At 34.7% G+C, this 26,616-nt stretch overlaps 1 protein-coding gene across 1 annotated transcript in view; it reads right to left on the bottom strand.

Annotated features, from left to right (window-relative positions):
- The window catches only part of HMCN1 (hemicentin 1), a 471,707-nt gene that overhangs the window by 78,258 nt on the left and 366,833 nt on the right, over nt 1-26,616 (bottom strand). Inside the window, exons 57-70 of the mRNA XM_027611279.2 lie at nt 24,603-24,699; nt 18,761-18,922; nt 17,946-18,059; nt 17,624-17,826; nt 17,244-17,325; nt 17,005-17,136; nt 16,315-16,464; nt 13,425-13,584; nt 10,433-10,557; nt 10,023-10,206; nt 9,316-9,413; nt 7,903-8,181; nt 3,376-3,572; nt 62-143 (exon numbers count right to left, since the gene is read on the bottom strand). Of these exons, the coding sequence (XP_027467080.1) occupies nt 62-143; nt 3,376-3,572; nt 7,903-8,181; nt 9,316-9,413; nt 10,023-10,206; nt 10,433-10,557; nt 13,425-13,584; nt 16,315-16,464; nt 17,005-17,136; nt 17,244-17,325; nt 17,624-17,826; nt 17,946-18,059; nt 18,761-18,922; nt 24,603-24,699 (2,065 nt within the window). The remainder of the gene's footprint in view (nt 1-61; nt 144-3,375; nt 3,573-7,902; nt 8,182-9,315; nt 9,414-10,022; nt 10,207-10,432; nt 10,558-13,424; nt 13,585-16,314; nt 16,465-17,004; nt 17,137-17,243; nt 17,326-17,623; nt 17,827-17,945; nt 18,060-18,760; nt 18,923-24,602; nt 24,700-26,616) is intronic.

Genomic DNA, 26,616 nt, shown 5'->3' with positions numbered 1-26,616 from the left:
ATTACGGCTTCTAATTAGGTATTAGTATATGACAGATTGCAGGACATTTTGCCAAATTTACCATGCACTCTCACTAAATATTCTTTATCATCATCTCCTGCAGTACTGGATGCCAGACACGTATATCTTCCTGTATCCTCCACCTGCAAAATCCAAATAAGTGAATTACACAATGTTAACATGTCAGTTTTCGTGATGAGAATAAGCATTCACTAGAATGAATATAAAGTCTCACACAAAACAAGATATCATTAAGATAGCACAACAAATAAAATTTAATAAACTGTTTTAATATTAGATCTCTGTAACATAGCTCTCTGTAAAACTATGTTTTAAGAGGTTTTCAATATCTGATCTCAACATGTTTGCACGTTAGGTATATTTAGTGATCTCAGAGAAGGCAGATATATATAGGACCTAGCACCAGAGGTCACAGACGAGACACACAATATTTATTGAACAAATATTTATGGACTTAAATGGTAGATTTAAAAGTTCAATTGGCATCTTCCTGAAGAAAATGCAATACAGTTTATTAGGTAAACAAATAAGGTATCAGGTTCTTTAAATAAAGTACATTAATTCCACATTTTGAATGTACCTTTGGTAAACATGGTGAAACAAAAGAGCTATATTATATAATCTGGCTGCAAACAGTGTCAGACTGACAACATAATCTACTATTATCTGACTAAAACCAGAAACATTTCTTTAAAAACCCCGTGCATAGTTTCCACTGGAAGTGTTAGTCTTCCTTCATATGTTTGACATTGTGTAGACACAGCCCATGCTTACGTACGCATAAAATACACTCTGTAAAACAGACTATCTTATTTCTGTGAAAAATGTATTTTGGAAAAGCAGAAAAATCCTGTTTTCATTTATTTTACTACTTGAACATTCCTAGAATATTGTGAATTTTTAAATTCTTGCATTCAAAACTGACTGTATAGGTTATGGAAAAACTTTTTGGTAGGCCGCAGAAACTCCTTCGAAAAAAATTTAAGACTAGTCTGTTTGCAAAAATACTTAAATACAACTTTAAGAAGAACAGCACTCACACAGTCCTTCAATTAAGAATTTAAAATGACGTACCGAGGCCTAGAGAATAACTTCGCATTTCCCATCATATGTTGAAAGTCGTTTAAAACTCAACTTTTCTCTATCAACTCACTTTATTCCCAATTAATAGTGCCCTCTCCACTTGTTTTGACTTACCCAAACTTGAACCATCACTCATGTCTACTCCTAAATCTTACCTCCTCCAATAAATATTTCCTGACAGTTTGTGCCCTTCTGGATGCCTACAGTCATCATTTGTAGCTATATTTTCTAAACTGTGTTCTGTTTATAGGGTGTCAGAAACGTGACAGTTAATCATATTTCTCTAGAGTAGTATTTTTCAGGATTGTTGACATGCACTATGGCTCACAAAGGAGAGGAAGGTATAGTATATAAAGTTTTCCAATTCTATTTGGTCTCAGAATTTCCTCCATTGGAATAATTCACAGAACTAGTGTTTGATGGAAGATATTTTAGGAAACTCCTGTCTTTACCACACAATTTGGAATTTGCAAAGCTTCCAATATGTACCAGGCATAACTGTGTTACAGATACATACACGAAAAGACAAAATTCAGATAAGTGAAATATAATGTGATAGCTGAAATATAATGTATAATGTACAAAATGCTCTGAAAACACAGAGGAGCAGAGGAACCAAGATCAGTCTTAAGAGTTGATAATATTTAATTTTCTACTTCTAAAATATCTTGAATGGTTTTCTTATTGTTTCTTTTCCTAATTTTATCATGTGTGTAGTTTTATATCCCCTAGACAACTGGAAACTTCTTGAAGGCTGAGACAGGTTTTATGTATTATGTTTGTATTCTCCACAATAGCTAGCTCATGTGGGTCCCAACTAATACTCAGTGGGACCTCTGTCTCCTTTTGTTAAACCAAACTCTATAATGTTTCCATTTATGACCTACTGTGATGTGGCCTTAATCTTCCTTATAAGCTTTATCATTATTCCTTTGTATTTATAATTTTATTCCACACAGTTCCCTGTCTCCTTATGTTACAAAATTCTTTTGGCTCCTTTTTTATCTGTTGAAATTATATCATTCAAGGATTTTCATTCAGTAAGTGGTTTGAAAGTTTAACTCGAGTTTTCTCTGAGTTATTGCAATGTTTGATGGAGAGAAAAGAGGGGGATGGAAGGCGTGTTTTCCTTGATATTAGAAACAAGGAATGTGCTGAGTTCCACTGGGTAGGCTTTTGAAGCGGATATAGGATTGAGACCCAGCTCTATCACTGAACAGTGTTGAGTACTTGGCAGGCAAGTACTTGATCTCTTTGTGCCTGTTTCTGGTGGTGTAGAATGGAGATAAAGACTGGCTCACAGAGTTGTTACGATAGTCACCGGTGTGATTGAGCCCAGAGCTGAACTCAGGACTGACACAGTAGACAATTCGTAGCCCTTTGCTCTCTTTCTCCAGCTCCCTTTCCTTCCTCTTTCCTCAGTAAAAATGTACGCAGAATATAATTAAATAATTTGTTATTCCACGTTTAAAGGGATGATGATTATCACAACAATAGCATCAGGAAAAACAATTCTAACTCTATTTAACATTACTACATGCCTGTGGCACTAGGCTAAGCATGTTAGGTGATCTTTTAAATCCTCAAGTGTAGGAGTTAGGTATCATTACTATTTTTATCCCAATGTTATGGACGGGGGTATTAGGGCACAGATAGAGAATATCTGTAATATAAGGTTTGTCTTTGTTAGTAAAACAGAAGACTGTTATGGTAAGGCATCCCAGACATACTTCTCTTTAATATATTTATGTTTCTGATGAATTTCCTTAAACACAAACTAAAAGAACAATTTTACTGAATTGGTTGTTTGAAAAATTGTGTCTCTTCAGATTTTTATGTCTGCTAGTTCATCTGGGAGACCAAAATTGCTCTTTGAGGCCTCATATGTATATATGTTGAACTACTTTTTGCCAGATCTGTAAAGGGCTACATGGCACAAGTTAAGAGCTCTGTGTAATACTCACTTACAGCACTGTGAACAAACATGAAAAATTAAAGTATCTTGCTTTCTTCCAAGTTTAATATGATACTTCTACTGCTCTTTTTTAGTCATGTTACCCTGTGTCTACCCAAGCATGCATACCATAGAACCAATCTACCTTTGTGAAAGTTACTGAGAGGTTACTGAGAAGGGATCTGTGATCCATTTGGTTACTGAGAGGAATCTGTGATCCATTTGGATGCAAAAACAATAATTTCTCCATTTTGCCTATATTAGCAAGTGAGAAGTACAGTCCAGGATAAAATAACTTTTTTGACTTTGACACTTACCTGAGCACTAGATATTCGAAGGATCTCTCCACCTCCAAGAGTTTGTACCTGACCTGTCTGTGGGAGGGGCCGTCCATCCTTCATCCAGGTAATTTTAGGAGTTGGGATTCCAGAAGCAAAGCAGGTAAGTTCAAGCGGATTATTAACAATCACTGATATTTCTACAGGTTCTTCTGATCCATTGATATGAGGTGGTTCTATTTAAAGGGAATTAAAAAGAACAACAAAATAAACTTGCTGTTTGATAAAATATTGCTGATTAGAAAAACTTTAAAAGGAAATTCATCTCAAATTTATGTTCATATACTACAAATTGGTTAAATACCAAAATGATAATTCCTACATGTTATTACCATTTGTCACTGGCACTATTTTAAAAGGGATGGCTCATGTCTATCAGAGATCATGAAGTAAATGGCAAGCCTGTCCAAGTCAAGACAGCTCAGCAACTGGGATTCAGATACATAGAGCAATCTCACCTAACTGAGAAGACTGGAGAACCATAAAAACGAAACTCACCTCATACCATTTTTTAAAGAGAGGTACTTCCACAGAGTAGTGTGTTTTCGTACCTTCTAAATAGCTATTGTTTCTACAAAAGTAACAGGCAAATGCAGTGGAATTCTGCTCTCATCTTTTCCCTACAGAACTTTAAGAGGAAACAATGACTAAGCAGAAGAAAAAAATAGTTACATTTGGAGACTATTTCTGCATAGAACACATTTGTTATGTCTGGGCAGAAATAATTTCCTTTTTTGTTATTTATATTTCTAAATTACCTTTCTCAAGAGGATGTTAAAAATCTAAACACTTGGAAGAAACATTAAGGTTCCTTAGTCCAACTATTCTCAAGTTTAGGAATCCCTTTAAAGCAGTCTTTACATAGAATGATCATTCAAGTTTTTTATGAATGTTTCCGGCTTACTATTTCACAAGGCAGCCAAAATAGCTGTTGGACAGCTCCAAGGATTAGACTTTTTTTTTTTTTTTTAATCAGGCACATAGTTTAGAACAGAGGTTCACAGAAGAGCATCTGGAGTCAAAGAGCCTGAGTTTGAATCCTGGCTCCAATAATTATTAGCTTAGTGGATTTGGGCAAACCTCTAAAATAAGAATAGCACTATTATTTAACTAGTAGGATCATTGTGAGCGTCCAATGAGATAATCTATAAACTACACATTTCTTTTGTGTTTCTGAGTATGTTTTATTTTATAATTAAAGGTTTTTAAAAAATTATTGCTACTACAATGTCTACTACAGCTGTTGGTATTATTATTAAAACCTGTTTACTAAAAAAAAAAAAAAAAAAATCCACCCATGGTCCTTGTTTTCCTTTGTGGAGAAAGACAATATATTAAATCTATATACCTTTTCAGACTACAATTAAGAAGTCAAGAGTTTCTTAACCACTGACCCACATGACTTCTTTTTTTACTTTCATTCATCTTATGTATTGCTGTCAAAATCCATTTTCTTAAGTGAATTTTAGAATGATCCAAGATTTCAGAATGCTTAAGGATTTCAGTGTTTCCGTGTTGTTTACTGAATTAAATAAAAACACTTCATCATGGCTTCCAAAGCTTCTGCAATAGGTCTTTATCTTTATAAAATTATGTACTTTTAATATACTTAAATGTAACCTAGGCTTCAAATTTGACTACTTTTTTCTCTCAACAAATCCAGTCTTTTCTTGCTCTGTGACTTTACTAATGCTATTCCTTCTACTGTTACATCCTCCAATAGTCCCATCCACTAACTGAGCATGTTCAAATACTATCAGGGTCACATTAATGTAATTAAATTCATTTGTAAAAACCATAAATCCTTTCTTGATTCTAACACCAACAATAAAATTTCTCTCCCTTTAAATTTCCAAAGCATGTTATTTATATTACTCAAAAGCACTTATCTGATTCTCTATTTGACTACAGTCAATTCTTTATTCCTTTCATTTATTAGTTATTTACTATGCTTCAGTCACTGTGGATACAAAGATTAATTAGGCATGGCCTTTATCTTCAAAGCTTATAGTCACTAGATTTAAAACAACATCAACAATAATAGAAACAGCATATTCCCCCCTGATTCAAACCCCTAGTCATCAGATCTTACAGATAGATGTTAAGTGACTATGAACTATTTTATTCTGTGTTTTGCCCATATGTCTTATACTTTGGACAGAGTAGGAGGTATACATACTCTGATGACTCCAGAACTTATGTTTTTAACTTATATCTCTCTTCTGAGCTTAAGAGCCACAAATCCAGTTATCAGATAAACATCTCCAGTGGAATATTTGGACACTACTTCAATTAAACATGTACTCAGACAGAACCTTATTCCTCAAAACCTGGTCTTTTCCATCATTTTCTGCATTTATGAGATGGATTTACCAATCATCCAGTCATATAAACCAGATACTCGGAGTCATCCTTGGTATCTTCTTCATCACTTTCCTATATCCAAATCCTCAAGTAAGTCCTAACACTTCTACCTGCAATTATTTCTAAATACATTTTTTCCTCTCACCTCCATTACTAATCTGAGCTACAATACTATTTACTTGGACTAACATCACTTATTTCCTGCCTTTAGGTACCCAACCAGTATTATCTATTTGTTTCTTTCACATTAACAGACCCCAATTTTGTTGGGGCTGTCAGTGTGCTAAAAACTCCATTTCCTAGCCTCTGCCGTAGATGGTAGATGGAGTGGTATGTGAAGATTCTGATCAATGAGATGTAAATGGAAGTGGTTCTGTATGGCTTTTAAGAAAGTCCCTAGAGGGGCAACTCTTCACCTTTCCTCTTTTTCCTGCTCTGTTGTTGCATCTAGTGATGCTGGGGGTGACCAGACAATGCATGATCACTGACCAACTGCTAAGAATAGCAGTTCCCCAGGTTAGGATGGTTACTTTCACATTTGGAATGTAGCATTGATCCAAGTGAAGACTTTTTCAGGTTTTAACGGAATTAGCTTTCAACAGATGCTGAAATGCTGAATCTTCTCATCTTTCTGCTGAGCCAGTTTTCAAATCTGTTTTAAGAAAAAATTATCCTTATAAACCCTGTAGCTAGGAAGGCTGTTCTTTGTACATGACACTAACAATATCGTTGTTATTTTCTGGCTCACTTTTCTACATCCAGAAATGCTCTGGGCTGTGATTCTGCTGCTGGGTTCTTGAATTCCTAGAGGAGCATGCTTTCTCCCTTTCCCACTGCCACATGTTGGACCAAGCCATATGTCACATACATTGTAGGTGTACAGGAATTATTTGTTACATGATGACTGGAAACATGCCTGGCCCATAATGTATAGCCAATAGTTAATACTTAATATGTGAATAATGTACAAGAGCACATTTGTGTCATCTCCTGTTATTCCTGAGACTCTGTGAATTGGTGTACAGGAATTTATTATTCCAGCCTTCCTTATCAACACACACTTTCTTCTGTCTTTTGTCTCTAACTACCCTGGAGTACCTCCTCCACTACCACCCTTCATTCTAAGGAACACTCATCTATACCACAGTCTCTTCTTTGTTTATTTAGATAGCATTCTATCTCACTCTACAGTTAAAACTCCCTTTAATCCAGCTAGCAAATTCTAATTCCATTCAATTTAATCCAATGGGTAAATATCATGTGTCAAATGCCATGCTAAATCCTGGGAATACATCAATAGGTAAGATGGGTACTGCCTATCACAGAGCTTAGCTAAGAATGAAGCAGACTTTTAAAGTTACATAAATGATTAAATTGGTATAGGTACTATGAGGAAGATTACAGAGCATTCTGAAAACATGCTAACCTCATGCCAAAATTATTCTTTTTTTTTTTGGCCAAAATTATTCTTAATTGTTCCTTGTGAGGTATATTTTGTTCTGGAAGAGCCTGAGGTTTTACTTACGTTGTAGTGAAAAAACAAACAAAACTCCCCCAAAATAATTATGGAAATAGTTAATCTCATTCATCTTCATTTCTCTCCCAAAGTCAAAATTTTTTACTTCAAGTAAAAGATGTGTTTTCTCTTTATATTATTTGTCTGCATATAGGACATTGTAATACACATTTCAAATATTTGCTTTAATGTACACAATAGTAAATGGAACTAGACTATTTGAAATTACTATTATAACTACAATCTAGAGATTGGATCATTTGAAAAGATTGTTTGAAATAACATAAAATAGTACAAATATCATGCTTTTTTATTAAATTAGTACTTATCAATAGCTTTAATTCTTGAAAAAGCTTAAAAATCTACTTATCAAATGGTTGTATGATTTTGTTAATGAATAATGTTTTATAAGTAGGAGTTTTCATCTTTTAGACAAATAAGAAACAAAATAATTTAAATTTAACATTCTTCAGGTAAGAGTAAACCTAGGTAAATTACAAAACAGAAATATGAAATACAATGAAGTTTTCACAAGTTTTGTCCCGATAGCAAGTGATTCTAAGAATTACACTTACTTACTAAATCTGTATTGTCACTTATTTCCCAAATATTGAATGTTTACGTACCCAGGACCTTCAGGATAAAGTGTTTGCTGACTTCTCCAGCTTCATTTGAGGCAATGCAGATGTACCTTCCCGAATCTTCAGTCTCTGCTTTGTTGAGCTGAAGAACCATTCCTTGAGTGCTTACTGTTAGACGGGTATTAGGACCCAGAGGCTGGCCATCTCTAAGCCAGGACATCCTGGGGGTTGGGGTTCCATCTGTAAAGCATGTCATGGAGGTAGAACTACCCTTGACTATTGTGATCTCCTCTGTTCCCATTGGATTGTCCAGATTTGGTGGCACTATACAGAAAACAAAACAGGTAAAATTTACACATCTATTATAATTTGAGACCAACTTAGATAAAATTTTTTTTTAATGGTTCAGTTAGTTCTGTAGTGTTTCTATGATCTATTAAAATATAGAATTTAAGAGAGCATATAAATAATGCTATTATAAAAACAGGTATTAGGCTAATTGTTAACCTTCCAAGATATTAGCAATGAAACTTCAGGATTGTTTTCTTGTAGAACACACAAAATTTAAATGTGCTTTAAGTTTTGGCCATTTTTTAACATCTTAGGTTTGTCTCTTTAACTTGTTACGATGTATATTATAGTTTCAGAAGTATATTTTGAACTGCTGTATGGGAATAAATAAAATAATACCAGTTTCTAGAGTAAATTTTATATAATCCAACAAAATTAATTTGTAGGCTATAGTAAATAGTTACTTAACTGTTCTGAGATGTTCTTGGGGATTTAGAAATTTGGACCAGTAAACCTTAGTATTTCAGAAATGGAATATTTGCAGTTCTCTCTCTGTCTACACACACACACACACACACACATACACACACACACACACACTCACGAAGACATATATCTGCACATACTCATTCATATTTTAAATACTCAAAATGAGCCACTAATATTATTAGAAAACAGTCTGAACTTTCTCTTTGTATGAAAAGATGGGTCCTTGTGTTTGGATTGAAATGCTATTTTTAAAAATTTAGATTTGACTTAAGGCAAAATCCCAGATTAGAAGAGTATTTTTTTTTTTTAAAGATTTTATTTATTTATCTGACAGAGAGAGACACAGCGAGAGAGGGAACACAAGCAGGGGGAGTGGAAGGGGGAGAAGCAGGCTTCCTGCCGAGCAGGGAGCCCGATGTGGGGCTCGATCCCATGGGATCATGATCTGAGCTGAAGGCAGACACTTAACCGACCGAGCCACCCAGGTGCCCCTAGAAGAGTAATTTGACAGTTATGTCAAATACATTATGTTCCAATACATATGGACCCCTTGGGAGAAAACACATTCTTTCCTAGTTAGCAAGATCCTATTTTACCAATTCTTTCTGACATGTCAATATCTAAATATAAGCCTGTTGCTTAATATTGTAAAGTACTAGGGTCATCTCTGAGACATACCAAGAACTCGAAGACTATAATGTTTATTATCCACCCCAGCTCTGTTGGAAGCCACACACGTGTACACAGCAACATCAGACACCTGAGCTCTCACAATCCTGAAAAACAATTTGACCCAATAATTCATAATTTAATCCCATTCAATGTACACAGAGAAAATATTTCTGATTTATACACAGATTATGACTAATGTTGGGAAATGTTAGTTAGGAAGCTTATAACGATCCACCACAAAATACAGATGCCTCAAATGCAATTTGTTCCACAAAGTTGATTAGGCACTGACAGTAAGCCATTAAAAATATAACATAATTTAAGAGTGAATATTTTTCTAATATACATTAAGAAAGAACAATGCTAACATGAAAATCACAAGATTGTAGTACACATCTTTCTATTATTTTGCCACAGAAAGTTTTCTCTACAATAGCAGTTCTTGGAAATACATATGCGATAGATAACGTCTGTCTACGAAAGAGCTATTTTATACAAATTTACTAAAACATGAGCATTTAAATAAGAATAAAAACATTTTAATTTTATAGTTGTTTATCCTCCCTCTTCTAAAAAGATACTGAAAGGGAAAAATAAACAAACAATAGTAAAAATTTAGGAAAAAAATTTCTTAAACACCATTTAGATAAAGTTAAAGCCTACCATCGTAGTGACTTTACCCGTCTAGCAAATTACACATAATAAAAGCTGACCTGATAACCTGCCCTCCTGATAGCAACCGGATATGGGAGGAGAGAGGCAGAGGAAGTCCATTCTTTAGCCAGTTTATCTGTGGTGGGGGTGTCCCTGTGGCTCTGCATTCAATATTTATTGAAGTATCCACCAAAGTCATTAGTTTCTCTGCTTCTTCTTTATTACCCCTAATTGCAGGTGGAACTATGTCATGCGGAAAATGAGAGAGAGAGAGAAAGGGTGGGGTGTGCATTACTAGTTCAAATCAGTTCAACTACAATTGCCCATGCTGCTGCTTTTTATCCCAAAAGGAAACGGCAATGATCAGATTTTAAAACTAGATGCTTCAGGCACCTACTGCTGGACCTTCATTTCTACTGATAGATTCCGAAGGTAGCAGAGTCAAAAGAGAGTGAAATTTCATATTTACCATAGACATTCAAGTTAAAAATTCGGTCTTCTTCTCCAGCAGGGTTAGAAGCGACACATGTGTATTTCCCCACGTCAGATGGGAGAGCTCCATAAATGTTTAATGTACTGCCATCTGCAGTCACCCTATAAGGAAATATCACGGTAAAGGCACTGAGATGATTCATGTGAAGCTAAGAGCTGGAAAACTCACTCTGGGTTATTGTGTTCTTTAAAGAAATACCACCATAAAATGCATCTTCATCTTAGATATATAATGGTTCATATCTTTTTCACGAAGTACATGGAAGTCTATGAAAGTCAGAGCTAGTAAAACTGATGGGGATTTCATGCAATCAACTAAAATTCTACAGAACCAGATAAAATTCATGTCTTCCATCCACCACTTCCTTATGAGAAAAATGGGAACTGAATGAAATCAGGTTGGGAACTTCTCTATCCAAATCAAAGACGTGTTTTCCTCAGAGTTAGAATACTTTTTCCTTAGTTACTAAAATAAGGTTTGGATTAAATGAAAATTATCAAAAATTCTGGTATGAAATCTGAAGAATGTTATAATAAGAAACTAAAAGAAATGATATACTGAAAACTAACTATAAATGACTTAGTAATATTTTTAATGAGAATAGGATAACTTATTTAAACTGTGACAACAACTCAGTATTATGTATATGTATATTTTGCAAAAATTTTTCCACAAATTGCTAGAGTTTTACCCTTGAATTACATAATAGTAAATAACTGTACGGTTAGATGATCAAAGATATTTAAGTTAATATTATTGCATTACTGATTCCCTTCACAAGCCATTAATTATCAAACAAATTTCCTGTTTTAGAAAGAGATTAAATGGCTTTCTATAGTTATTCCTACAACAGTGATTTTATTAGAATCTTCCAATGTCAAAAGTAAACACTCCATTTCTACCATATGATGTTATTAAATATGATTATTGAAAATTACAAAAAAAGAAAATTACATTATTATGAATCTATGATATTTTTTCATTTTCAAAATATGAATTTTAAAATTCCATGGGTTTAATAATATGAATAAACAAAAAAGGAGGTTGCCATAACCAAAGGAAAGTAGTAAGTTGATTGGCAAATTGTTCCATTTGCAAACCTATACATATTGCGGGGATGTGAACAAATAATCAGTAAGTGAGATATAGAAAAAGTGCATTTGGAGCTGGTGCAACCCCTCTGGAAAACAGTATGGAAGTTCCTCAAACAGTTGAAATTAGAGCTACCATTTGATCCAGCAATTGCACTACTGGGTATTTACCCCAAAGATACAAATGTAGGGACCCGAAGGGGTACGTGCACCCCAATGTTTATAGCAGCAATGTCCACAATAGCCAAACTGTGGAAAGAGCCAAGATGTCCATCGACAGATGAATGGATAAAGAAGATGTGGTATATATACACAATGGAATATTATGCAGCCATCAAAAGGAATGAGATCTTGCCATTTGCAACGACGTGGATGGAACTGGAGGGTGTTATGCTTAGTGAAATAAGTCAATCAGAGAAAGACATGTATCATATGACCTCACTGATATGAGGAATTCTTAATCTCAGGAACAAACTGAGGGTTGCTGGAGTGGTCGGGGGTGGGAAGGATGGGGTGGCTGGGTGATAGACGTTGGGGAGGGTATGTGCTACGGTGAGCGCTGCGAATTGTGTAAGACTGTTGAATCACAGATCTATACTTCTAAAACAAATAACGCAACATATTTTAAGAAAAAAGAAAAAGAAGAAGATAGCAGGAGAGGAAGAATGAAGGGGAGTAAGTCAGAGGGAGAGACGAACCAGGAGAGATGATGGACTCTGAAAAACAAACTGAGGGTTCTAGAGGGGAGGAGGGTAGGGGGATGGGTTAGCCTGGTGATGGGTATTAAAGAGGGCACATTCTGCATGGAGCACTGGGTGTTATGAACAAACAACGAATCATGGAACACTACACCAAAACAAATGATGTAATATATGGTGATTAACATAACAATAAAAAATTTAAAAAAAAGTGCATTTGGGACCTTATTGTAAGAGAGGAATGACAGATCATAAATTCCTGGGTATCAGTATTATCCTATAAGATCTTTAGGTCCCACCACCTATCTAGTACTTGGCTTGCAATATGGTTGATACCATCTGATTTAATAAAAATAATTAAATATTTGTTAACTATTGAAATATGTGCACACCAAAGAAATAAAACTTAAAACATCTCTAAAATATTATTTGGCAATTTACCCAATCTTCTAATGGGAACAAATATCTAAATTTTAATATAAAATGACTTCAAAGAAAATAACATTTACTTATCTTTCTTTAAATTATGTATATTCAATTCATTGACTAGAAAACAGTCCAAACCCTAAATTTAAAATATTGGTTTAAAATGATAAAGCTTGTAATACATTTAATTAATGCCTACATATGCATGTATGGTTCTTCAAATAATATAATTACTCTGATATGTGTATACAATGGGGCTTTGTGATGAAGTAATCTAGCAGAGAGTAGAATTCTGGACTGTTCTTCTAAAGGCATTTATTGTTGAAAGTAACAGGAAGCCCTTACCATATTGTTATTCATCTCTATGTAATTTGTTGTATGGGTAACAAGTATCAGCAGAAAATGGGATTTGGACAAATCACTACAAGGAATGAACGAGGTTACGATGATATTGTCTCTTTTTTCAAAATGAGCCAAGCACTCCTTCACTCATTGATGTTGATGGATACGGAAAACTTACACACATGCATGCAGCACACACACACACACACACACACACACACTTTTGAGCAATTGTCTAAGGAGAATTTCTGTGTCCAGCTCTTTAAAATGTTATCTTTTTTCTTTCTGAATACAAAATGATAGCCAAGTTCCCATTAAGACTGAATTTGGTATTATTCATGTGAAATTTGAAACATAAAGCATTGTAGAATACCTTATAATTAATGATGCAAAGATTCTTTTAAAACATACCGGATTCTTTCTGTTTCACTGTTATTTATGGGCTTTCCATCTTTAAGCCACTGAATAAGTGGGGTGGGAATACCATTTGCATTGCAGGCCAGCTCAATGTTTTGCCCCTGAAGAATGTTGACTCCACTTGGAATTTCAGCACCAGCAATACTTGGAGGAACTTTGGGGAAATGATAAAAATTTTCATTAACAAGGCACAAGGTTATAAATTCTAACAAATACAACAGAATCATAGAACAATATGCCATTTTTTTCATGTTTTTCCTAGATTGTGGTTCAAGATCCAACTATTATTGTCCTCATAAATTACTTCTAAATGAGGAATAGGTCAAGGAATCGTTTCAATATTCTTGTTATATATTTCTAAGTTGATACAATTATTTAGTCATATGGGCTAGTGACAAATCTACCTCATGGGTGTCCTTCCTGGACAAATGAATCACTTTTAGATTAAATCCTCAATATAGTTCAGAATTAGTATAGTTCAGGAGAACGTTTTACAAAAGCTTGCCATCAATGTCTGAGAAAAGTATCTAAGTTGGTTGTTTCTCTCTTCATAATGCAATTTAAAAATCATACTGAATGGAGCACTGGGTGTTATAGGCAAACAATGAATCATGGAACACTACATCAAAAACTAATGATATAATGTATGGTGATTAATATAACATCATAAAATAAAAATTATTCTAAACAATGGATAGGCTTGTTGTACATTTCAAAATCCAATCATTTCTATACTCTTTCTGGCCATCTTTGCTTTTCACTTTAATTATATGATTGAGAGGTAATGTATTATAAAAATATTGACAATCGTTTCAAGCAGAAACACATTTGAATTCCTCTTATAAATAATTATGGTAGTGTGCTGGAGGTAGCTCACACCAGCTCACAAAAGCAAATTTTACACATCTTCCCTACTCCTCTTGTTCACTGACATCATGTTGGGAACTTGAAGTGGGCCACAGTGGGGATATTTACACCATAGAAACTGGCAAATGATTGGCTACAAATCAGGACCTTTTTGTCTGCAGAGTCAGTTGTTAAATATTTACCAGCACATCACTTTATAGCCTCTCCAAATCTCATTTTAGTTGTCCAGAAGACAATAATAACTGTACCAAATCTGTAGAATTTAGAGTTACTAAATTAGTCAAATCAATGAGAGTTTTAATGAGCCATGCTGTAATAAGTATCTAATATAGGACAAGTACTGGACTAGGCCCTATACACATCTCTCTAGTCCTGAGACATGATAAAATATACAGTCATGTAAGATGTTTGGTCATACCACATTCTCCATGACTAGTACTTATTATTTTATTAATGCATTAAACAAAATTAAACATAATTTCTGATGCTGAATCTCTGAATAGTTATTTTTTCCTTTTTTGCTTTTGAAATCTCAAAGTATCACTAATCAGAGAAAACACCAATACTCAAATTTATTTCAATTTTTCTTTAATTTTAATTTTTAGGTGATGGATTTTAATCTTATTTTGCAATACATGCATTTATCAAATCATTACATTATGCACCTTAAACTTATACAATGTTATATGTCAATTACATCTCGATAAAACTAAAAAAATTAATATTTTTGAATTTAACTTTAGCAGAGTACAACAGGGAGATAATAAATATTCACAGTTACTTCTATAATATATGAGAAATTCTTTTCATAGTACCTGTAATAACAGGAAAAAACTAGCAAAAAACTTAACGAGAAAAAAACTAGCATTCAACTTAGTTTCAAGTTAGACTTCCATTTCAATTTAAACATTAGGAGAAAAGTAATAATCAGAGTTTTACTGAAAATCAAAAGTATGCAAGTTCTCCCTCCAGTGCTCAATATAATGCTGGAACATAGTAGGTGTTAATTAAGTTAATTAAGTGTTGGATGAACTAATGCTCCTTACTCTTACCCCAAAATAGTATAAGATTCATGCTTACTTGAAATTTACCCAATCCCTGACTTGTAGTTAGAACACACTACAATCTCTTCATGAGTTAAATCTTACTTACCTACATAAACATGAAGAGATCTATAGGCTTAGCTCAAAATAAGTTATACCAGATTAAAATAAATAATTCAATAGAATAAATACTATTAAAAGTAATTTCAGTAGACATGAAAAAATAGATTATGAAATTTCTATTATTCTTTTTTCCACAGTTATGACCATTTTCACGAAAATACAAATCTACTGATAAATGTAGGACAGGAAATTGACAATATTTTTTGTGAATCTAAAGGTATTTTGTAAGTCACATCATTAGGCTGTATACCTTAAGCTTAGACAGTGTTTGTATCTCAACAAAACTGGAAAAAATAAAATATCCAAAAAATATGAAACTAAGGTATTTTGAATCAATTATAAATGATCTCCTTTTTTTCCCTAAGATTTTATTTATTCATTTGAGAGAGACAGTAATAGCGAGAGAGAGCAGAGCAGGGGAGAGGGGCAGAGAGAGAAGCAGGCTCCCTGCTCAGGGACACGGGGCTGGGTCCCTGGACCCTGGGATCATGACTGGAGTTGAAGGCAGATGCCTAACTGACTGAGCCACCCAGGTGCCCCTATAAATGATCTCTTTAGATGTAGCTTTATTTTGTACTATAGATAGTATATAATAAAGAACTGAAGGTAGGTCAGAGTGTACCCCACATACCTTGTTGCGTTTTAAAAAACTAATGAATCATTGAACACTATATTAAAAACTAATGATGTACTATATATTGGTTAACTGAACATAATAAAAAATAAAATAAAATAATTTTTTTTTAAGTAAACTCTATGCCCATTGTGGGGCTGAACTCATGACCCTGATATCAAGAGTCATACATGCTTTACTGGATTAGCCAGCCAGGCCTACCCCATACCTCACTTACCTTGAATTGAAAGAATGTAATTTTTCTGTGCTTTTCCCTCTGTATTTGATGCAATGCATGTATAGTTTCCACTGTCTGAATGCTGAGACCGAGCAATTTGGAGTTTGCTACCTCCAGACAAAATATGTACTTCAAGCGAGTCAGAATTTTCTAGAGGTGAAAACAAAGCAAAACAAAACATAAAAAGCTTTTATTTTTAATATCTCTATAATTCACCATAATATATATTATTTTTTTAAAGATTCATTTATCTGAGAGAGAGAGAGCATGCACTGGTGAGTGGGGGGAGTGGCAGACGATGAGGGAGAGCTGAGCAGGGAGCCCCACATGGGGCTCAATCTCAGGACCCTGAGATCGTGACCTTAGCTTAAATCAAGGGTCAGCCACTCAATCAACTGAGCCACCCAGGTGCCCTAATACATCTTATTTTATGTCATAAATATGTTTCTTAAAAGTTTGTCCTTTGTACTTTCATTTTAAATGAGAGCTTTCTTTGAAAAAGGAAATAAGAAAAATCTCTATGTAATGAATAACCATCTTACATGTCTATTCTGTAAGTTTATATTTCAGTCCATTAGGCTTTTTGGATTAAACACAGCTATAAGCATAATACTAAAAATGTGCTAGTTTATTAATCTAGTGAGTTAAGAGCAAAAGAAAACAAAAATGAAAAATGCACAACTATATTACCTATGGGCTTGTGGTTTTTTAACCATGCTATTGTGGGAGGTGGGATTCCAGTGGCATCGCATGTTAAGGTCACAGGATTGCTGATTGTCTCAACAACCACTTCATTTTCAGGCCCTTCGATACCGGGTAGTACTGTGAAAAGACAGAAGAAAATCATGTGTCCTCATTAAGCTAATCCAGGACACTTTTTCATTTGCATATCTGGGGGAAAAAGAGTTGTATTAGAGGCAGATGCTCACCATATACATTGAGGTGGAAATTTTTATCATCCCGTCCTGCTACATTTATAGCTCTACATACATACTGGCCTGTGTCAGATACCTAAAAGAAAAAGATACTATTGTATGTGCTCCATTAAGTTACAGATGACCAATCACACTGTTCCAGTGTAGATTAAATCATCAGTCATCTTTATGCTCCAATGCCCCATTCTAATTGCCTTCTACAATCCTGCCTTTTTTTTAATATAAAAAATAAAAATAAGGTCAATAGCATTGATGATGCCGTTTTTAAATAAAACTCGTTTCTCACTGTAGTAAAGAGAATATGCAACTACCAATTCTTTCTTCCATCATCCCACCAACAAGTCATGACACACAAACAAGAATAAAAGATGCACCTCAGCTTTCTTGATGTGCAGCATTTGTCCATCTGCTAAAATCTCCAAGTGAGTAGACTCTGTTATCATCTGCCCATTCTTATACCAGGTGATGACTGGAGGGGGGACAGCATTTGACTCACACTCCAATGACACTGAGGTCCCCTCTCTTACATTAACTACAGAAAGAGATTCACTGCCACGATCTTTAATGCTTGGGGGCACTGAGGGAGAGAAACAAGAACAAAAGGATTTTTTTTTTTCTTCATTAAGATGCTCAGATAGAAAGTATTAGATACCAATTTAAAAAGGAAAGAATTTTATGAGGAGAGTGAAGACAAACCATAAACAGTCAGGAAAACTTTTTTCTTGCTTTCACCAGCTTGGCTGATAGCTATACAAGTGTATTCTCCACCATCAGATACCTTTGCCCGAATAATTTGTAGAGTTCGACCACCTGTGGGCAAATACAATGCAAATTGAAGAGTGGCATAGAGGTTGTTTTAATAACTTTTTTATCAATAAGATAAATAGCAAAATGTATCCTTTCTCTTACAGTAAAATTTCCTATTCAAAATGAAAGAACTGAATTAAATTGAGTGTCTTTGATCCTTCCTTTTCCTTTGATCTCAGTATTAATTCTACCTCCTTAAAAGGAAGAAGTTCATAAAATTTTTCTCTCCGGTAACCAAACGTAGACAGTAGAACTGTTTGATACAGGTTCTAGTGAGCAAACAGTAATTGTACTGTAGTCAAAATATGTTAATAAGTATTTTCTGGGTTTAAATCTCCCACCGTGTAGAAATGATTATTGGTCTATTTATCTATCCTCAAGGAGCTTTAGGATTAATTAAAAACAACCAGTGATTTTATCCAATGAAAGCACTGTTGGCTAGTCTATCACCCCCAAGGAATTACTAAGAAGTTTGTTCCTAAATGTCATAATTTCTTGAAAGTAGACCTTGTTACTGTACATTCCCACTGAAATAAATCTATACAATCTTATCCTAATGGCCCCAAACAGATAAAGAGAGGCATTTAATGTGAACAAATAAAAGGAGCAAGACAAAAGTTTGGAAAGAGAGTTAAGTTGATGCCATTTGTATTGAGAAAAGTGGGAAAGTTTTGCCCAGTAGTTAAGAGCAATAAATTCCTTACCAGGCACAATAAGAGCATTTGTATTTAGCTTGATAGGCTGTTCATTCTTGAGCCAGCTGAGATCCGGAGGTGGAAAACCAGAGACCTCACAGGTCAAAGAGATGAAATTGTTCACCACAACAGTGAGATTTTCAGGGTTAGGACCAATGACACTTGGAGGAACTATAATAGCAAATATATTAAAAGAAAATCTGATATTATCAGTAATACATATTCCAATTTGTTAATATAAACCTGACCACCATAGTCTGCTAAAGCACTGAGTTAATGATAATTATTTAGCTGTCCTTCTTAGAATTCCCTAATGCCTTCATCAAACTCATTTCCATCAGTTTTTTTCCCTTGAAAGAGAATACTAGAATTTTCAAAGACAGAATTATTGTGCATTTTATTTGTATAATGTAGCTGGCAATTCTTAAGATGGTTTTGTCAATGTATAAAGAAAGACTTACTAGCACAAGGTTAGGAGAGATGGACAGAGAATTCAAGGACCAGCAAAGGTAAGATCTTATAAGGTCTCTGGGACCCATTCATTAAGAATGCTAAAATATGGCCTCAGCTGAAGAGTGGTCTAATCAAAAATTAAAGAGTTAATAGTACATTTGAATATTCTTGTATTTAACATTATATCTTTATTTAAGGTTTTATCTTACTGCTTATAGCAACAGTAAAATAGAAATTTAATTTTAGGGTATCTGTCTAGCAACAAATTATACAGGTTATTTTGACAATGTAAAAAAATAATATTCAAGATGAGCAGAAAATTTAAGAAATAAACAATGCTATGGCTTATTGTTGAAAACAAAAAAGAATTCCAAAAGCAAAAGCAGTACAGAGAAAAAGTGGAGTAAGAAAGAGATTAACAATGCAATGCCATTTATGCATATTAAAACATATGCATGTGGAACAACAGATTTTTATAAGAACACATAGACATAGAAGGTATAATATCATACACAACTGAATGGTTTCCTATGAAAGGAGAGGGGAAATGGGAGCAAGAAATGGGCATAAAAATGAACAAATGAATATTTTAACAAATAAAAGTAAAGATGGGGTTTGTTCAGGCCAAAGATGACAGTGAGACATGAACTAAGGAATGCAATTAATATAACATTCTATTATATTAAGACTGAGGTCTTAAAACAACATCAAAAACAAAAGCAAAACTTCAAAAAGGCAAAATTTCTTTTACTATCACATGGTTATTTTTCACCCACTAATTTTAATATTCATTCATTTATCAAACATTTATTATTTACTGTATTCTGGACATTGTGCTAAGTGCTGATACAGTGTGAAAATGTAATAGACACAGAGTTAATAGTTTGACAGTAATGACAGACATTGAACCAAAAATAACAGTTAACATTTTTTTGAATGGGTATGCTGTGCCAGGCAATGTTCTGAACACTTTGCATATACTATCACACATACACTTCACATATACTATTGAATCCCCGTACAACCTCATGTGTTAAATACAGTTCTTATTCTCATATTATAGATGAGGAAGCTGAGACATAGAAAAGTTGGCATCTTGCCTAAGGTTTCACAAGTAGTTACTGAAAGAAGAGACCCAAAACTGTTGTCTGGCTCTAGAGCCCTTATTCTTGCTACTGTTCTATACTGCCTCATAATTACAAGTATGATGAGTGTCAATCAACAGGGAACCAACCTAACTGGGGATCAGGAGGAGGAAGTGACGTTGAAGAAGATACTGAAATATGAGCAGGAATAAGTTAAGTGGAAGACAGAAAATGGGTGTCCTTCCAAAAAGAAGGCATAACATATACAAAGTCCCAAATGGAGAAAGAACATAGTAGCTAAAAGGCCTGCATGACTAGAATTTGAAGAACAAGGTTAGGAGAGATGGACAGAGAATTAAAGGACCAGCAAAGGTAAGATCTTATAAGGTCTCTGGGACCCATTCATTAAGAATGCTGAAATATGGCCTCAAGCTGAAGAGTGGTTTAATCAAAAATTAATTTCAGAGATCTCAATCTGGCTACAGTGGAGAGAACTAATTAGAAGGTTAGAAGGGATTCAGAAAGTCCAGGGAGACAACTGCTGTAATCTGTATAACAGATTATGGTAACTCTGCCTGGGATGGTGTCAAAAAGGATCAAGTAAATGGATCCCAGGACATTTTGGAGATAGAATCTTTAGGACTTGATGTTTTGGGGGTAAAACTTAAGGAGGAGGAGAAGGAATCAGGGATGACATCCATTTTTTCTGACTTGAACAACAGGTAGATGGTGATTCCTTTTACTGAGATAGAGATTATTGGAGGAGGAAGACACTTTTGGGAAAAGATAATGAACTCAGTTATATACACATTGTCATAGAGTGACTGCTAGACATTTGTGTCAGCAAGAAGTAGATACTTGGATAGAAGGGCCTGGAGTTCTTGATGGGGGGCCCTGACTAAAAAGAAAAACTTGGAAACTATTTGTACATAGATAGTATCTGAGATTTGGAAATGCATAAGATCACCTAAGATGTGCATGGGAACAGAACAAAGCCTAGAGCTTGAAAAACTAAAATGTAATAATCAAGTAGAGAAGGAGGAACCAGCAAAGTCAACCAGGAGTGAGAGACCAGGAAGGCAAGATATAAATAAGGGGTGTGGGTGTCACAAAAGCCAAAGGAAGAGAATTTTTAAAAATTATCATGGCCAAGATGTCAAATGCACAGAAGTAAGAAAGATAAAGCCTAGAAAGTGCCTCTTGGACTTCATAAAGATGCCATTTGGTGAATTCAGTGAGTAGTTTCATTGGTGTTGTGGAGGTGAAATTTGGAACACAGTGGCAGAAGGAGTGAGTGGGAGTGAAGAAATCAGATATTAAATATATAAAGGGAAGAGAGGAGATTATAAGACATTTTTGAGGAGGCAGTGAGCAGGGATCTAGAGTCAAATTATTGGCCTTTGGAAGGTAGAAGAATGCTTCCATCCTCTGTTGTAACAATGGGAAGGAAGTGAAAGTGAGAGGTGGCTGTGATGGACTGAATATCCCTCCTTGTCCCCCTCCCCAATTTGTATACCAAAGCCCTGACCCACACTGTGGCTATATTGGAGATGGCACCCTTAAGGAAGTAATTAAGGCTCAATGAGGTTGTAAGGGTAGGGCCCTGATCTTATAGGATCATTGTTCTTGTAAGAAGAGATACAAGAGAGCATCCTTGCTTTTCTGGCCAGGTGTGCTCAGTGAGGCCTTATGAGGACAAAGTAGCTGGAATACAAGCCAGCAGGAGCCTTCACCAGAAACCAGACCCTGCTGGAACCTTGATTTTGGACTTTCCAGCCTCCAGACAGTGAAAAAATACATTTCTGTTGCTTAAGTCATGCACCCTCTGGCATTTTGTTATGGCAGCCTGAGCCCACTAAGCCAGGGGTCATCTGACATCTGAGGAGAGGGATGAAGGTGTAAAAGAGTCACTAGGGAACAGAGACAAGAGGAGGAACCCCAGGCAGTATGGAGGGCCCAGTTCAAGATGGTACCTATGAATTTATAATGATACTGATGTTCCTGACTCCATGAGTTCCTCCAGGCATGGTTAGCCACCTAGGTGCAGGTATGGTCAGAAATGGAATTTAGTGAGAAGGAATACAGCAAAACAGCTAAGTTCAAAACCTCTAGAATCAGACTACCTAAGTTATAATCCTGGTATGTATTTGCGAGATCTGTAACTGTGGGCATGCAAATTAATCTCACTAGGCCTCAGCCTTTTCATCTGTAAAAGAGGTATCAAGTGGTACCAACACCTGGGGTTATTGAGATAATTAAGTGAAATTGCATACGTAAAAACTTGATGCCTACTAGGGTTAGGGTATCAAGTGGACAATACGTTGTGTCGTTAGATGCAGTTGAGCTTTTACTGAGCAAGAGCAGTAAGAAGACTAAGAGAGGTGATTGAAATGTTGTTCCACGAGAAGTTAAGCTGGATGTGAAGGAGAGTGAAGACAAGAGAGCTGAAAACCCACAGGCCGGCAGAATGAAGGTCAAAGTCCAAAAGAAGCAGGCACTGTTGTAGTGGGAGATAACAAACAGTATGGTTTTAAAGTGAAAACAATTTAAATTATTTCTCCCCAAAATGAATTTTCTAATATCTAAGTATGGGTTCCTGACCACAATTGGGAGTTCAAGGTATCATTAACCTGTGAATGAGGAAACACCTTTCTGAACTCCAGTCCTTAAGGGTAAACTCTAGTGGTTGCTGCTTCTACCTTGAGAGGTAGAGGTATTTTTGCTGTGCATTAGGAAGAAGCAACTGATGAAAAAGCACCAAATTTTATTTAGTGACTACCATGACTATAGATGGGTCCAGGGAGACCAAGATCTATAAGAAATGACTGTTTCCCTACAACATCTATAATAAATTTATAGGATGGGGTGAAGAGAGAGACATATAAAGATAACTAACACAAGACAACTTACGGACTTGCTATAATTGGGGCTTTTGATCACATAAAGGAGAAAAAATTAAGTCTGCCTTGGGAATCAGAAAAAATAATCAACACTTTTATTTTCAACATTTATTTTACTGCACTTTACAGATTAGATTGTGTGCTCTCACCATCATCATACTCGTTTATTTCTTCCTGAGAATTCATAAAACACTGTTTCTGTTTTGGTCAGACTTACTCGTTAAAAAAAACTTTAAGATGTACCATTTGAATGGTTTCCTACGAAAGGCGAGGGGAAACAGGAGCAAGAAATGGGCATAAAAATGAATGAATACATGAATGAATATTTTAATAAATAAAAGTAAAGATGGGTCTTGTTCAGGCCAATGATGATAGTGAGACATGAACTAATGAATGCAATTAATATAACACTCAATTATATTAAGACTGAGGTCTTAAAACATCAAAAACAAAAGCAAAACATCAAAAAGGCAAAATCTCTTTTACTATCACATGTTACTCATTGTGCTAAGCACTAGGAATACAAAGATAAAAACGTTTCAAATGTCTGTTCCACAAACACCAAACTTTGCTGGACGCCAATACTCCTTACATATCACACCAAAAAAGGATATTCATGATCTAAATAAAAGTCTTGAAGGGAGAAATTTTTCATGAAATGTCAAATTTCAGCTATTTCCAAAATGAGCTAAAATTTTGTATGTGTATCTCACATGTAAAGGAAATCTTTTATAATGATTGTTCACCATTTCCAATTTAATATTCTCAAAACAGATGTGTGTCACAAAACTAAAACTCATCATGTGTGGTAGACATCCAATGGCTTTTTTCTCTCCTATACTTGCCTAAATAGTATCTCAACAGCATTTTAGCAAAAAATTAGTATTCATGCAGTGTCTAGCATATATCAAGAACTTAGTCTGATGAATGAATTAGGTGTAGTGATGGTTTTTAGGAATTATTAAACTCCAAAAATGACTTTTTCTTCTTCAGGGAGTATACCTAATGGTACTGGAGGATGTAACTCAACATGAATTCTACCTCTGAGGACAGAAACTGGTTCCAATCAAGATTACTGGGTAAATTTTTATGAGTAAAAGAGCTATATTTGGTTCTAACTGTATATAAACATAATTTTGGGGATTTAGAATTTTGATTTTTTTTCACTTTCAAATATGTAGCAGTTAAGTACTTTCTCCTGAGGAACTGAAATAATATAAAAACAGGCTTCCTAGAAGATTTGTACTTTATAATCCTACTTTGTGATGGGAAGAAAGACAGGAGATTGAAAAAAATGCAGTCTCCACACATTGTTCAAGTTAAAAGTACAAAATAAGTCTACATAATCTAAAACACAGTTTTCCTGCTTTTTCAAGCATACCCTAAGAAATGTTATTGGAACTGAGCTCTTACCATGAACGTTGAGGTTAAAATATTTTTTGGCACTTCCAGCTGTGTTCTCAGCAATACACACATATCTGCCGATATCTGTTATTTGAGTGTTTAGAATCTAAGGGAAAAAAATGAAGACATTCCAACTGAAATTTTTAATAAAGCACTTTTCATAATGATCATTGTATTTCAGAATAAACAACACATATTCTTTCTGGTTAATACCAGATGAACACAAGACAAATAAATTTTTGTATATAATAGTGCTGATGCTAGCTTTTTTTAGTCGCGTTAATCAAATATTTATTTATAAAGATTTCCAATCAGAAAAGGCAATTTTAAACATAGTTGTTATATGCTGACTACAAAAATTCCCCCAATTATTATTTCTCTTCCCTATCACACCCCTGGCAATGTAACTTTGAAGTTCCTGTCATTAACAGGTGGAGTAAGATGCGGAATTTATGTTGGCCTTGTGAATGGATTTGACCAACACAGTGTGATGAAAAGTGACAATGTGCCATTTCAAACCTAGGCCTAGAGAGATCCAGTGCCTTTCCCCACTCTTTCGGAACTAGGCTACCACTATGTGAGAAAGCCAGGACTAGCCTGCTGGAGGGTAAGAGAATCACAGGGGGTCAGAATCAGTTATTACAACTGAGGCCCTGGATTTGTGCTAAGAGCCCAGCCAAGACCAGCAGACCACTTACTCAGTTCACAGCATCCAGACACTTGAGACTGGAAGAATTACCCAACCAGCTAGAAGGCTTATGAACTAAATAAATGCTTATTGTTTTGGAGTACTTTGTTTTATGCGGCAATAATTAGCTAATAATAGCATTTATACTTATGTTATTAGGCATAATAACATAATTTCATTTCATAATAATGAAATTTCTATCCATCTATATATCTTTTGGCCTGAGACAGAGAAACACTTAAATATTTTGATAGAGGTTGTAGGACATCAAATAAGATACAGTCACAATGTTTAGAAGATAATTTGAGAATTCAAGGGCATTTCCAGGCACTGGATCTGGTTTGTGTGTGTGTGTGTGTGTCTGTGTGTGTGTGTGTGTTTAAAGACAAGAACTCCATAAGATATGTCCTGTGTTGGAAACATTGATAGTTATGCTTAGATTCTTGGGCCCATAGAATATCATTTATGTGGTCAAAAATGTTATTAAGTTGTATCCTAACAAAAGAATTGGTGTTATTTCTATAAATACGTAACTTTCTTTTAAGACAACTGAAAAGAAAAATATAGACATGGCCATTAGTGAACAACAATTTGGGATATTTATGTGCTTTCCATTGTTTATTATCAATTCTTTACTAATACAGGGGACATTTTAATCTACAGAGAACTTAATACCACCTAGGAGTTTACCATCAGAAATATGCAGTGGCAAGGATCATACTAATTATAATGTGGCTTTTATCACAAAGGCCATCTTGTAGCAAATTTAGGAGTGTGCATGTGTTGAATGTATAATTTTTGTAAGAATTCACACAAAAGTGCTAGTAGTGGTCACCTCTGAAAGACAAATACCATATGATTTCACTCATATATAGAATTTAAGAAACAAAACAAATGGTCACAGAGGAAAAAAAGACAGGCAAACCAAGAAACAGACTCTTAACTAACTATAGAGAACAAACTGATGGTTACCAGAAGGAAGGGTGGTGGGGGGATGGGTGAAACAGATCATGGGGATGCGTGCACTTGTGATGAGCACTGGGTGATGTATGGAAGTTTTGAATCACTATATTGTACGCCCAAAACTAATATAACACTGTTAACCAACCGGAATTTAAATAAAAACTTAAAAAAAAAAACTTAAATAAAAACTTAAAAAAAAAAACAGTGGTCACCTCTGGTAGGGGGTATAGAATAAAGAATTTTATTTTCTATTTTTCTTATGGTTAGTTATTTTTACAAATATAATAATTATAAACCAATAAAAATTACTTTCAAAAGTAAAAAAGACTTAGGAAATACAAAGTCAAATAGCTATTTGAAAATACGATTTTT

This window comes from Zalophus californianus, chromosome 10 (assembly GCF_009762305.2).
Source record: "Zalophus californianus isolate mZalCal1 chromosome 10, mZalCal1.pri.v2, whole genome shotgun sequence".
In the NCBI taxonomy this organism is placed as follows: Eukaryota; Metazoa; Chordata; class Mammalia; order Carnivora; family Otariidae; genus Zalophus; species Zalophus californianus.
Note: the sequence above shows the minus strand (reverse complement) of the source record. Positions and strands in the feature narration are given on the sequence as shown.